Source organism: Crassostrea angulata, chromosome 2 (genome assembly GCF_025612915.1).
Source record: "Crassostrea angulata isolate pt1a10 chromosome 2, ASM2561291v2, whole genome shotgun sequence".
Taxonomy (NCBI): Eukaryota; Metazoa; Mollusca; class Bivalvia; order Ostreida; family Ostreidae; genus Magallana; species Magallana angulata.
In genome coordinates, this window is record NC_069112.1 from 23,434,296 (window position 1) to 23,449,622 (window position 15,327).

A 15,327-nucleotide genomic window follows, 5' to 3' on the forward strand; every position below is an offset into this window, starting at 1 on the left:
GAAATAATATTTTTAATTTGGTGTCATTTATTTGATGACAACGACAAAACACTAACCCTTAATATATGATATATTTATTCATATGAAATGAGCAAGTACATGTATATAGAGTTTAAAATGAAAAAAAAGATTTGTTCCTTTTTATTTTGAGATGAGCTGATGACAAATAAATTAATATAGATTCTGAGATATAAATGCGTAATATATTTACATGTATCTTAAAACTACTAGAATTAACTCTTAAAGCTGCTTGGTCTGATTTTATCTCAAATTTTATGTCACTTTTTACAACATTTTTGTCAATTAAGCTACATGTTTATCGCAAAGTGCTATACAAAATTTGTTTACAATTTAAACAAACTTGCATAAAAGGGTTGAGCTGAACTTTATTTATTTTACAACGATTGATGAACAAGTTCTACAACTTATATTAATATCTCTCGTTGGCACGGATGTTAGCGCGAGGGGGTCATTGGTGTGGGAAGAAGCCGGAGTACCCGGAGAGAACCCACGTGTCCAAGCGGGCGACCGCCATACCCTATCACATACTACATCTGTCGATCACGGGGATCGAACTCGGGTCGCAGCGGTGAAAAGCGAGTGCATTGTCCACTACGCTACCTGGACACATATCAAAGGGTTCATATCAAAATTGATGAATAAAATGTTGGTTTAATTAAATCCCAACCAATCGGGGGATGAAACCAATTGGTTTTCTTTACGAAAAATTCCCATTATGCAATTGGTTTTTTTTTTTTTAATTTTCCACATACACAAAAACACAATTTTGATTTACTTTGAATATTTCTATCTTTGAAATGAGACTGATTCTACTAGCGAAAAAAGGTGAAACTGTAACTTTCTTAGAAAATGATTTTATATAGTAAAATCGGAACAAGCAGCTTTATAATAGCATCACAATCACAAATGAAGAGGGTTAGTGGTGGAGGGAAGGGGCAAAGTCTACTTAGTACATGTACTTTATTTTGTAAATACAGTAACTCTTCTAATTGGTGCTTGCAAGAGGGGGGTGTCATTATCCCCTTCCCCTTTTAGATTAGTTATTAAGGCCTAAAAAAAAAAGTTGTGTGTTTAGGGTAACCCGACCTAACCTACAAAAATGCCCCGATCCTACCATTTTTAGATGTCTGTTTTTATCCAATTGTGAATTTTAAATTATTTCTATTAAAAAAATCTGTTTTAAATATGACACAAACAAACATTCTTAGGATTCATGCAGAAAAAAATATGATAAAAATAAAAAAAAAATCCCTACCTACCTAACCTAATATTTTTATCAGTGTTACCCTAAACACACAATTTTTTTTTATAGGCCTAACCTTTTTAGCTGCTTTCTCTCTCTGTCTTTAAGACGTAGCATTCGTTCACTCTTTTTCTTCCTAGGTGGCATTATCTTAATTTCCACTCCAGACTATCTGAAATTTTTTAATTATCATATCTTAATTTCATCAATTGCCATCCAATGTTAATTCTCTGTTTATCGTCACATCTACCTACATAGGTTAAGGAGGAACTGCTGTGTGAAAAAAAAACCAACAACCAGTCAAAGCCTTTTTTTTAAACATTGCAGCAGACATACCTTTTTTGGTTTGGATCAACTTTTAAGGTTAGTCCATCCATAACTGAGGTGAATTTAAAATTATTATGAGGCTGAAACATACCAAACTTCAGGGTATGCATGTAGTATGGACTACCTTAATAGCTATTAAACTACATTTTTGGGGATATGACTGTAAATTATATTTGAATTTTCATAAATTCCATGCAATCTAATTAAATTGTACTACTACAGTAACTATGTAAATCCGATTCTCTATGATGCGCTTTATGTTGATGTATAGTAGAGTAGCAACTTTACAAGTTAAACGTGATAGAATTCGTCCCATATACTCGCTTCGTAGCAAATTTAAAAAAATTATATCGCGCTGTATCTTGCCTAAATTTTCATATGATTGGTCTCAAATATCTACAATGTTGCTCTTTTGTAATCCCATATTACCATATTAACTGTTTTTGCAAATGAAGTCGCAGTCACTTTTAACATCAGGTTTGAAAATTTGCTGTTTATGGTCGCCATGTTAACGATAAAATCCGAGATAGTCCGAGTGCGATTTCCGAAAAAATGGCAGGCAAATTCAAACGCGTATTTTTAATTAACAAAATGCCTTGGTAAGACTCATTAAATGGATATTTTGTGGACTAAACTACATATGCATGTTTAAAAAGGTTTGTAATGCATAAAAATGTGTTTTTCCTCTGCAGATTATTTTTAAAAGACTTAAAATCGACGCGAAGCTGATCAGCTTTGCGGATGCTACATTGCAAGTATGTGGGACAAATTCTTACTGTGACCTGAGCGTAGCCTGGTCACGGTAAGATTATTCTTTCTAATCCATTATCATAAAGCCTATGCTAGACTGGCCTTGGGTTGCCAGCAATGAGTGTTTGTATTATTTTATATACATAAATAAACATATCCAATTGTTTCAATTGGAAAAAAATTTTTATTCGATTTTATCTCGCATACCAAGTAGGCTTTGTACTTAAAAAGTGACGTTAAACATTGAATTAACTTTTAACAAATAAAAAATAATTGAACATATACATGATATATATAATACCAATCATACATCAAATAATTTCATGACATGCATGCAGCATTTGCCACATTGATGTATGATTAGAAACTCATCCAAAAACAATCTCTGTATGAAAGATCACATACAAGTTTGAAAATAATTGTTCAGACAATAGAACAATTTTAACACGCAATCTAAGTATATTTCACTTGAAACCAGCATCATTTTTAACTTGGTATGATGCAAGAAATACATAGCACCTCCTACTGAAAGTCCAAGGTCTTGTTAAAATTGTTCTAAAATATTTTACAAGATTTTAAAATCTTGTCAATGTTCTTCTGATACTTTTGGAAGATTTAGAAAAGTTACTATTTGCATCTCATATTAATGAATGATTGATAACTCCCGACAAAACACATTGTCCATCCTGCATGACCTAATGACTATCTAACAAAAAGGGCCTAAAGATAACATCTATATACAATTATGAGAATTAATATCAGAGATATCAAACTACATGTATACCTAATGTACGGTTTATTGAAATGGTGGATCAAGATGGCAGCTTCCCTACTCTTAATAGTCATTAATTATTTAAGATTTCATGCCATACCATGAAGAACTGTAGCTTCCACTCCAGGTCGTCCATCCAAATTAATTCTTACAGACAGGGATCAAGCTATATAGCAATTTTAATGAAAATTGTCAGATAATTTCTGCCACTATTATCATGATAAATATGATGTCACAATTTAATGTAATGAATACACAGATACCGATAGGCAGATCTAACTTAGCTGCAGGTCTGTAGCTCCCGGTCTGAAAAATTCGGATGGACGACCTGGGAGTTAAAGTGCCTCCCATAGTGAAAAACTGCAATTACAGCGCACAAAAAATTGCGCTAGTTTTGGACTGATTAACCTTATTATCACACAAATTCTGTAAAAACAATTAGTACCATTAAATTCTTCAGACAATTTACTACTGGTATTGTTACTTTACTTGCCTTAGACTTTCTTTGAAACATGCCAACAGACCTCGGAAAATAAAGTATGTTAATTAACGTTCAGATGGAGAGTCGCCATTTTTACATGTAAACAAATTGCACCACTTCACTTTACAGGGCTGGTGATCGTGTTTAGAAGAATATCAGAGGCAAATGAAGTGACGATATCTGTAGTAAATTGTCCGAGGAATTTTTTGGAATCAAATATTTGTACAGAATATTTTCGGAAATGAGATTAATCAGTCCAAAACTAGCGCAATTTTTTGTGCGCCGTAAACTGCAGTTTTTTTTACCATGGGAGGCACTGTAGCTCCCAGGTCGTCCATCCAAATTTTTTCAGACAGGGAGCTACAGCTCTGCAGCTAGATCTAACTGTTCATGCTTCCAATGGATCTATAGATACAAATTGACATTGAAAATGCAGGAACTGTCATGACTGTTGGCATCACCCTCAACATGTTCTTACATTTCGTTCATACTATAAAACACATATAATGCATGCTAAATGCTATCGACGGAAAGCCAGGACATGGCTGGACTCGTATGTCTTACTGTAATTACTTACATATATGGCAAGAAAATAGGACTATGTTTTGAGGTGATACTTTTGTACCCTAGGGTACACTCCTATATCTTTAAGGAGAAAAAGGGTTACAAGGAGGGTACGGTGTAAAAGCATTGGAAAATGAAAGTAGCAAATTATTAAAGATACTTGTAAATCACTAAGGTACAGAGGGTACAGAGGGTACAATGGTAACATAATGACTGAATGCCACAGACTAAGTAGCCTACAATTGATTCAATCTTTATTTCCTCTTTACTGTTTTTCAAATTGATATTATTTGTTGTGAATAATATAAAACTTGATATTAATTTTAATTTATTTCTAAGTGGGTCAGTTCTCTTTATTTGATATAATTAAAAGTTTTTCTTGAACCTAAATTGTCTTTGAAGTCATATCCTTACATAATAATCATGATTCTTAAGATTTTTTTTTTTTTGAAATATGTACAAAATCTGTACGTAAATATAGAAATATTCATTTCCCATCTTATGACATGTATATTGCAGGCTGTTATTTATGTCCCTGGTAATTCATATAAAAGATTCGCTTGGCAATGTGTTTAAAAATTACTGCTGATGTATATTGGAACATCCCTTACCTGAGAGAGTTAGATAAAATAATCCCGGGTAAATTCATGATTAAGGTTATTTCCATGAGTTTTTCAGGATAAACTGTGAGGTCAGTAGCTTTTTTAAAAAAGGGTGATATCCTGAGAGAATATAAACATTTCACTGAGACATGCTTCTCAACAAGTGACATATCTACATTTATTCTGCATGCAGGTGTTGTCAACAATATGTCTTTGAAGTTTGTATCAAAAAAAAGGTGTGAAACTGTGAGTCCTTGCAAATAACATAGAATAGAGTTATACAGGTAAACCATACACATTGGAAAGTCCTTCGGGTGTGAAATGATTAACACCTTGCAATCAACATAGGACATGTATATATATACAAGGACATGTGTAGCTGGTGTCTTCCCACTTAGCCAAAATTCTGAAATTTACACAGGTGACTGGTTTTGGCTAGGTGGGAATGGTGCACAGGTGGTTAGGGAAGGGAGAGAACAAAAGAAATTAATAACAGGTGACCTATAGTCCATTTTAGAATGACCACAAGTGCTTTGAGAAAATTTTTGATTTTTTCTTTAAGTGGGAATAAACTGTATAGTTACAGGCCAAATTAAACTTGTATTCCAGAAAAGTGCAAACACTTAACATGTTTTTTAAAGAAAAGTATATATATAAACATTCACAATATTTAGCTAAAGAAAAACCTTTTTTCATATGTTGTGTACAACATTAATTTTTATACAGTTGAATATTTTTGTCAAACGGAAAAGGACATATTACCTAGATTCCATGTTTGCAATTAAATTAAATTATAACAAGTGACATCACATCTAACTGTTCTTTAGTAAAATGTTGGCATAATTATATGATTGCTAGCTAGTGGCAGTATATGTACACCACTAAGTACTTAATTGAATTAAAGCAATAAAATTATTTTAAATCGTAATGAAGATCATCCTTTCTTGGCCTAGATATATATTGTTTTTACTTTGCAAATTGTAATGAATTATCATCAGCGTTATAAATTCAAAGTCGGAAAACTGATCTCATATTTTATTTTCACATGAGCAATGGAAAAATATGCTTAACCTGTTTGTTATAGCTAAGTATACATGTATATTTTGAATAAGCACCTTGCCTGGTGCACCTGGGTACAGGACACACCTGTTGTGTATATCTTGTATATTCTGTGTTAGTTCCATGGTTTTTTCTCCATGTGAACAAACAATTGATTTTAATTAGATATACACAAACATATAAAAACGTCTAGACACACAAGCAGTAAAATTTTATCATGGGAAATAGTGACTTTTTACATACATGCATTTTTTTCCACAGACCTTAAGTCTAGCAGATTTAGCATCTAGAATCAGTATCTAGAGATGATTAAAATTGAGAAACAAATTGAATTAAAGCCATAACTTGAATATTACATTAAATCATTTTATACTACTACCAATTCTTTTTTTAAAATTTAAACAATATTGAATTATGTACATAACAGGATTGGGCCACAGGCACTCTGAAATTTTATTTTTAAATTTGTTTCATAAGATTTTTCCTAAGACACATATTATAGAGATATATTTAATAGTTTTTAATAGTATTATTAGTAAAGTAAATGCATGTTCAGAGTAACAAGCACCAATTTTGTTTTTTACTGATCAATAAATCTTATTTTTGAGGACATTGTGTATATACAAATAAATTCGTTAAAGACATTTTACAATATGATGATACGATGTTTCATAATTTAAGATAGATTTAAGATAAGTTATAACTCATAGGCGTTGGAACTGGGGGGGGGGGATAGCTTCATAGAGGGTTCATCCCTTCACTTTTTCTCGCAGCAAAGATAATTGTTCCTAATTTTACCTAAAAAGATGGAAATATTGAGAAGTTGGAGTCATCGGTATACTAGACCCCCTAGACCCCCCCCCCCACCACCACACACACACACGGATTAGGATTTTTTTTCCTTTTCTTGCTTGTCTAGATTTCTGAGGATTAGTCTACCCCCACCCACCCACTTTCAATTTGCTTCTGACGCCACTGTAACTGAATTAGGATATGTTCCTAAGATTTGCTACAGCTGTTTTTACAACTTTTTGGGCACAGACTTATCATAATTAATACTTATATTAGCTAGGCCCTGCTTATGTCAAATTCTTAAGTCCAAATTTGCATGTACCCATCCAGTAAATTCTTTTTTCATATGATATATACTGTAAATTAAAACTTTTAAAGTGAATTAATGAATGTAAAGCTTAATTTACAAACGTTTGAAGAGTAAAACCTGTAAATAATGTGCAGTGTCTTAACATTCAATGACATCTTGATGTACATTATGTGGAGCGGATTTTATATTTACATTATTGCATGTCGGTACATGAGTATATTCAGATAAAGAAATCAAATTTATTTGATATAGAGAGATCGAATCCTATTCCTAAGGTTTTTGGTGTCACATCTCTATTTCAAATATAATTCTGAAAACAATGTTAACATTCACTAGCTAAGATGTATGATATTGACTGCCTATAAAACCAATTGATTAAAAACATTTAAATTGTCGCAGCTATTTGTTGCAGCTACATGTTGATTTTTAGTCTAGTACATTTTTTGTCTACTTCTTGGCCCATTTAAATAGTCTGTGTTAACTATAATAAGTTCTTAATCCTATATTAAAAAGGCAAATTAGACAATTTTGACTTAAAGGTAGGCCTAGGTGGAATGGAACTTTTGAAATATCACCTCAGTGTAAGCATTTTTTCTTTTGGTATGGTTTACATCAAAGATGGGGGTGTTTTAGGCAAAAAGAAAACGACACAACCAAATTCACCTGATAGAAGAATCTAGGAAGAATTACAATAATTCCGAATGGAACAGCTAGCATTCCTTCGAAGAATCTAGCATTTGATACTCTTAAATCAAATTAAGAGAGCCAGGATTCTTCTATAGCGTGGTAACTAATTCATAGTCTCTGACCTACATCACATCCACCCCTACCCCCTCCCTATATAAAAAAAAAATCAAACAGTCCCATCCACCCACAAAAGAAACACCTAAATTTTCATTAAAAAGAAAAGCTTATGGATGGATAGGTCAAATCAGTCAGTCAGTCTGTAATTGCTTGAAAGGATTTTTTTGAATATTGTTATCATTCATGTTTTTACCAAACTAACAAAAGACCATGATTTTTTGCATGTATAATTTTAAATACTTTACGTTTTATATCAAATGAGAATTAACTTATTTAGTCTTTCTTAATCATGTACAAAAGCTTGAACTGCTTTGAATATTTTCACATTTCTTCATCATGCAGACATAAATTTATGCTTTGATCCAATTTTGAACAATGCATTTTGATAATTTAAAACGGTCTTGTCTCATGGTTCCTATTCTAGCTGTTTGCAGATACCTGGTACATGTATTTAGTGAACTTCTTGAAGCTATAACTGACAGCTAGGCATGTGACTAGTATTTTCATATACCTGAACCTTTTCTAGTTTATCAACATCAAATTATATAGGTTCACCAAGGCCAAACTTCTTCAGCATGCCCTATAGTTATGGACTTACAAAAGATGGTGAAGAAAATATCGAGATTTATTTCCCCAACAAGAAAAATCATATATTTTACGAAGGCTTTTTGGGGGAAAATAAATCTTCATATTTCCTGATTTAGAAAATTCATGCAATAAACCTTTATATTCCTATTCTTATGTAAAAAAAAAAACAAACAAAACAAAACCCTATTGTGGCCCCATATATCCTACCCCCCCCCCCCCCCACCCACCCCCAGGATGCTACCACACAAGTTACAGCTTTTCTGCCCAATTGGTTTTCGAGAAGATTTTTGAAGACTTTTCTCTATATATTTCTATGTTAAAATTTGACCCCCATTGTGGCCCGACCATATCCCTGGGGAACATTTTTTGCAGTATATAGCCAAATGATCTACTAGAATATGATTGGGGATGTCATTTAAATAGGGATCTGAACATGCAGTTTTCAAGATATTTGGTATTTTCCTGTTTCATGCAGGGTTTTCTGCATTATTGAGGGATGAAGGCCCGAACTGAGGGCCAGAGGGCAATAAGGGGTACGCGGTTCCTCCCTTAGAAAATTTAAAAATTTTACATTGCAGGAGGTGGCATATCTTTGACCTCTCTTGACATATTTGGACCTGTTTTATTTTTTCCCCAATATGTTTGGTTGGGGGTGTTGGGGTGTTGAAAGACATATCATGGGGGTCATGTAATTAACACCATTTGATGCTTCATAATGACATTAGAAACACGAACATACAATGTTTATGGTTTGGTGGTGGGGATCTCAACAGTTTTCAGGTATTTTCTTGTTTCATGGGGTCACAACAATCCCACAGGGTCATGGCCTACATTATATTGATGAATCATAATACATCATAATACATTCTGCATCTCGAAAACACATATGTGATGTACACCACATGAAACCCATCTAGCCTAAAGAGCCTAGGCAAGTTCAACAGAGCTAGGGCTTGCCAAAATTTGGGTTGTGGGTTTGGGGATTTTTGTGGAATAAGTGGAAAATGTGTATATCATTCTTTATAAAAATAATGATTTTTAAAAACTACCAGAAATAGCATGTGGCCTTTTTTTTTCTTTTACTAATACTGCTACAAGATAGTTTTATTTAGGGGCGAACACTTGTGTGGGTATTGCTGTTTAATGACAATATCTACTGATCTAGTTCAATTTCAAATGAGAATAAAGGTTTATGAAACATTTCCCCAGAGTTTTGCCAAGTTTTTTTAAACATAATTTACATACAGTAATTTACATTGTACATGTAGAATTTGTTTCACATGCATTATAGTCAAAAGCGTGATCTGCAATATGGAGTCAGAGAGCTAAGAATTTCAAAATTTGAATAAAGTATTCCCAAAGAGTTGTCACTAGCATTTCTTACACAAAGGGCAATAACTGTGTAACTCTGGGAGTTTTCAAACTTGCGTCTTTTGGTGCCATAACTGTTAGTGGACAATTTAATATAAACATAAAATAAGACTTGTTCCATTATTTAAGTCTAATAACAAAAAAGCTATCCTGAGACAAACATAAAAAAGCAAAAAATACTGAAGAATTCTTTCATCTAAAGGCCTTTATGATTAAATTACAGAGAGAGAGAGAGAGAGAGAGAGAGAGAGAGAGAGAATGAATTTACAGAGAGAGAGAGAGAGAGTTTTGATGGTATTACTATAATGGGAAACACACTCTGAAAATGTTTAACTTGAAAACATTTATTCAAAGCTCAGCTTAATTCAGGACTATAATTAATTCAAACGTAAAATCTAACTAGTAATTAAATAGAATGAAAGAAGCCAATTTTAATACAATGTAGGAATATATTAATTAGTTAATAAGATTCAGCCATTTGTAACAATGTCACTTAAAGTGTTTTTACAAAAATAAAGAAGTAAAGATATGTACATTATATATTTCTTAAAGAAGAAAAAAATACATTTAGTAATAAAGTAGAGAACAAGGAAAAGGCTATAATGACTAAATGAATGTGACTGCATGGAGATGTATTTTTGAGCTCCCATTGAGATTTAACTCTCAAATCTAGACTTTAATGATTACAATATCAAATGCTGCATAAAATATTATTCCCACTGGCCACAAACAATTATTTTTTTTAAACAAAGCTTGCAGTTTAGACACTTAAATTAATTTAGACATAAAACTTTAATTAGTGCATTCTGAAAGAGACTTCAAAAGGCCTTGTACACTAGTTGCACATGTATATAGTGGCAAACTGCACAGTAATCAAGCAATTATAATTACCGTTAATAAATAGAAAGTGTAAATTTTAAAAAAATAAAAGGAAGCCAGGTACATATTTCATTAGCTCATAAACTTTAATTAGTTGTGTTTTAATCGAGACTTTAACAAAAATTTTATTTTTACAAAAAAACTAAAAACATTAAGTCTGGCTAAATTCATTCACAAGCTGAATTCATGGATACACAATTTTCTTCTTTAAATTTTTGAAAACTTGGGGCAGACATCTTTCAATTACTTTCCAAAAAAAAAAATTGTATATAAAGAAGATGGGGAAATAAGATGGCACAAATGCCCATACGGTTTAGTAGTGAAATACAATTTTGAGTTTATTTTTTCCCAATTAAATCTTTTCAAATATATTATGATACAAGTTTGCAAAATAAAGCACAATTCCTAACTATATCCAGATTTTAATATATTTAACAAAAGATAAGAAAAAAAAATATTGCCAGAAAATTTTGCGGTATCAAACCCATCACATAAAAACCCTAGGTATTTAAGGTTAGATTATGTCAGGTACTCTAACCACTGAGCCATTTCACACACAACAAAGTAGGCTGTTTGAATATTACGAGGGTCAATCAAAAAATACGAAGACAATGTGGCTGTTTATCATATATTTTTCATGAAAGTCATACTTAACAGATTAATCTGTGTACCAACACTTATGTTATTGATATGCGAAGTTTTAGTCCATTTGATAAAACGGTATTTTTGTTACCCCTTTTTAAAAACAACATGTTTTGTCACCACGGCGCACGGTAACGTTCAAAACATGACGTCAAGATTAAACACGCACAGTTTATAGATATACCCCATCTTTATATCATGCTTAGTCTCTTTTGCCTTTCTCCTTTCAATTCAAAATGGCACTGAACCACTTAACATCTTATTTGCACACATTTGTAGAAGAATCATAAGTTAGTTCTTCAAAGTTTTCATTTCTAACCGTGTATCTCTTAGTTTACAGTAAGGATAACCCTGATCGTCGGTTGACATTATTTCTTTTTTGACCAAATATTTACAGATATTCTACTCTCTTTCGGACTGTTTATATTCAAAATACAATAACCACAACCCCCACAAAATTTATTACAGTTAAACACAAAGTTGCAAATAATTGTTGACTTATTTTTTGCACCACTGAGCATTTTCACAGCTTGTATCGGCTTTTTCCTGAGTTAAATCCATTTTATTTGTACTTCTCGTTGCGCCGTGACGTCCAGCGACGTCGATGTTTTTAGTCAATTCTAAAGAGGACTATCTGACTTTAGTTACTAATATCTGTTCGACAAAACAATATATCCCGTCATTATTTGGTACATAGAGTACCATGAACTATACTAAATTTTAAGTTTCAATAATATTTGGTTTTATGCCCAACTTATGGAGATATTACTTTCAACATAATACGGTTTATTGTTGACATAACACACATTTTGACCGTGCGCCGTGACCTCATTTTTGCAAAATTAAATTCTAAATAATTCTTAGAAATAAAGAAATTTGTTAACTTTTTTTCTTGCAAATTGTTTGAAACTATTGCTTAATTATGTCTACCAAATTTAGTAATGATATGACGTTAAGTAACATAGCTATGACAAAAGTCTTCGTATTTTTTGATTGACCCTCGTATGTCCGACTTTGACCACAAATTTACGGACTTGTATTATTTTTTCAAAACGTTCAATTTTTGGGAAACAAAATGATATTTTTAATGTATAGTGGGTCATCTCTCCACGTTTTTGTTGATTGAAATCGGTTTGTTTTCCAATAGACCTTATTTATAGTCTATGAGAAAAATATGGAGCACAGACCGACTCCATAAAAGAAAATGCCTTGAAGTTCTAAAACATGACAGTATTTGCAGATTTTGATACGCATACGCCTGTTTGAGTCTTCATATTCCAAGTATTGAAATAGTTTATAGGTTAAAAATCAATGATATATAAAATGTATATTGTTTTCAATGATTTTTTACAATAAATATCAGATATATTGATATTTTAATTTTTCAGTAGCTTGTCCGACCATGTATGGGCAATATTACACGCCTTATCCACCTTCTTAGAATGGGATACATTAAACCCCTCTCAAATAGTGTTGTCACTACTGTATACTTTCCTCAGCTTCCTTCATAAAGATTGAATTTTTAACTTAAAAGAAATAAAAAGTCTGCTAAATTCATGCATGATCTCTCGATCTAAATAGTGTTACAAATATCCTTAACTGTATCCAAGTGTACCCTTTGTACCCACTGTACCCTTTCCTTCAGCTCATTTATTTGATTTTTTAACTTAGACTAAAATATAGACTTCTAAACCCTTGTATCACTTTCTAATAGAGTTGTAACCTACCTGTATCCAAGTGTGCCCTTTGTACCCACTGTACCCTTTCCTTCAGCTCATTTATTTGATTTTTTAACTAAAACTAAAATATAGACTTCTTAACCCTTGTATCACTGTCTCATAGAGTTGTAACCTACCCGTATCCAAGTGTGCCCTTTGTACCCATTGTACCCTTTCCTTCAGCTCATATATTTGATTTTTTAACTTAGACTAAAATAAAGACTTCTAAACCCTTGTATCACTTTCTAATAGAGTTGTAACCTACCATGTATCCAAGTGTACCCTTTGTACCCACTGTACCCTTTCCTTCAGCTCATTTATTTGATTTTTTAACTTAGATTAAAATATAGACTTCTTAACCCTTGTATCACTGTCTCATAGAGTTGTAACCTACCCGTATCCAAGTGTACCCTTTGTACCCATTGTACCCTTTCCTTCAGCTCATATATTTGATTTTTTAACTAAAACTAAAATAAAGACTTCTAAACCCTTGTATCACTTTCTAATAGAGTTGTAACCTACCATGTATCCAAGTGTACCCTTTGTACCCACTGTACCCTTTCCTTCAGCTCATTTATTTGATTTTTTAACTTAGACTAAAATATAGACTTCTTAACCCTTGTATCACTTTTTAATAGAGTTGTAACCTACCCGTATCCAAGTGTACCCTTTGTACCCATTGTACCCTTTCCTTCAGCTCATATATTTGATTTTTTAACTAAAACTAAAATAAAGACTTCTAAACCCTTGTATCACTTTCTAATAGAGTTGTAACCTACCATGTATCCAAGTGTACCCTTTGTACCCACTGTACCCTTTCCTTCAGCTCATTTATTTGATTTTTTAACTTAGACTAAAATATAGACTTCTAAACCCTTGTATCACTTTCTAATAGAGTTGTAACCTACCTGTATCCAAGTGTACCCTTTGTACCCACTGTACCCTTTCCTTCAGCTCATTTATTTGATTTTTTAACTAAGACTAAAATATAGACTTCTTAACCCTTGTATCACTTTCTCATAGAGTTGTAACCTACCCGTATCCAAGTGTACCCTTTGTACCCATTGTACCCTTTCCTTCAGCTCATATATTTGATTTTTTAACTTAGACTAAAATAAAGACTTCTAAACCCTTATATCACTTTCTAATAGAGTTGTAACCTACCATGTATCCAAGTGTACCCTTTGTACCCACTGTACCCTTTCCTTCAGCTCATTTATTTGATTTTTTAACTTAGACTAAAATATAGACTTCTAAACCCTTGTATCACTTTCTCATAGAGTTGTAACCTACCTGTATCCAAGTGTACCCTTTGTACCCACTGTACCCTTTCCATCAGCTCATTTATTTGATTTTTTAACTTAGACTAAAATATAGACTTCTAAATCCTTGTATTACTTTCTAATAGTGTTGTAACCTACCTGTATCCAAGTGTACCCTTTGTACCCACTGTACCCTTCCCATCAGCTCATATATCTGATTTTTAAACTTAGACTAAAATATAGACTTCTTAACCCTTGTATCACTTTCTCATAGAGTTGTAACCTACCCTGTATCCAAGTGTACCCTTTGTACCCACTGTACCCTTTCCATCAGCTCATTTATTTGATTTGATTCTCTAAAATCCTTCCAGACTCCCCTACTTTCGCTTTTAGTAGAAACATATAGTGTACCCTATTTGTAACTTTTTGCTCATGTTTTATATAGTGGTGTACCATTGGGTACAAAACTATTACCTTAAAACGCAGTCCTAATTTCTTGCCATATCTAATTACTTAGGAAGAGAGACTTACAAATTAGGAAGAGAGGCGAGACCGAATGTGGTTTTCCGATGGTGGCTTTAAATTAGGCATAATTGCATTTATGTGCAAAAGTCATAATCTTGTGATGCCCCTTTATATATACACACCTGGCCCAGGGGCAACAACTTGGACGAGCACACTCTGTTTCTATCTCATTATTTTTCGATGATGTAATTAAATAAAATGTATCATGGCACAGGAGCCTGATAAATGCATACCTTGTTAGTTTGCAAAGTCTACCATCAATAATCTATCGGTCTGCGTTTGTTTTATAAAGTGCTGATGATCGTTTCTTTTCTGTAAAATATAAAGGGGGATAAGAGCGTCTTTCGTCTGTGTCAGACAAAAGCTTAATATCCCTGCACAATCTATATCTAAACAAGTGTATTGCAGATCTAGCTTGGTTCCAAAAACCTTCCGATGGAACAACAACCTTATCGGAAGACCTCGGAACCTAGCATAATCAGTTTTAAGATAATATACTTTACAAAACGAAAAGATAACTTGATATAAATTAAACTTGTTCTTCCTCAATATTTTAGCCATTTACTAATTTTAAATCAATTATGTTCATTAATTATGTTGTAAAATTGCCATACATC

At 32.6% G+C, this 15,327-nt stretch overlaps 1 protein-coding gene across 1 annotated transcript in view; it reads right to left on the reverse strand.

Annotated features, from left to right (window-relative positions):
- Positions 1-15,097, reverse strand: part of LOC128171752 (uncharacterized) — a 34,929-nt gene extending 19,832 nt beyond the window's left edge. Inside the window, exons 1-2 of the mRNA XM_052837518.1 lie at positions 14,944-15,097; positions 1,341-1,436 (exon numbers count right to left, since the gene is read on the reverse strand). Coding sequence (XP_052693478.1) covers positions 1,341-1,411 — 71 coding nt within the window. The 5' untranslated portion in view covers positions 1,412-1,436; positions 14,944-15,097. The remainder of the gene's footprint in view (positions 1-1,340; positions 1,437-14,943) is intronic.
- Positions 15,098-15,327: the final 230 nt, after the last annotated feature.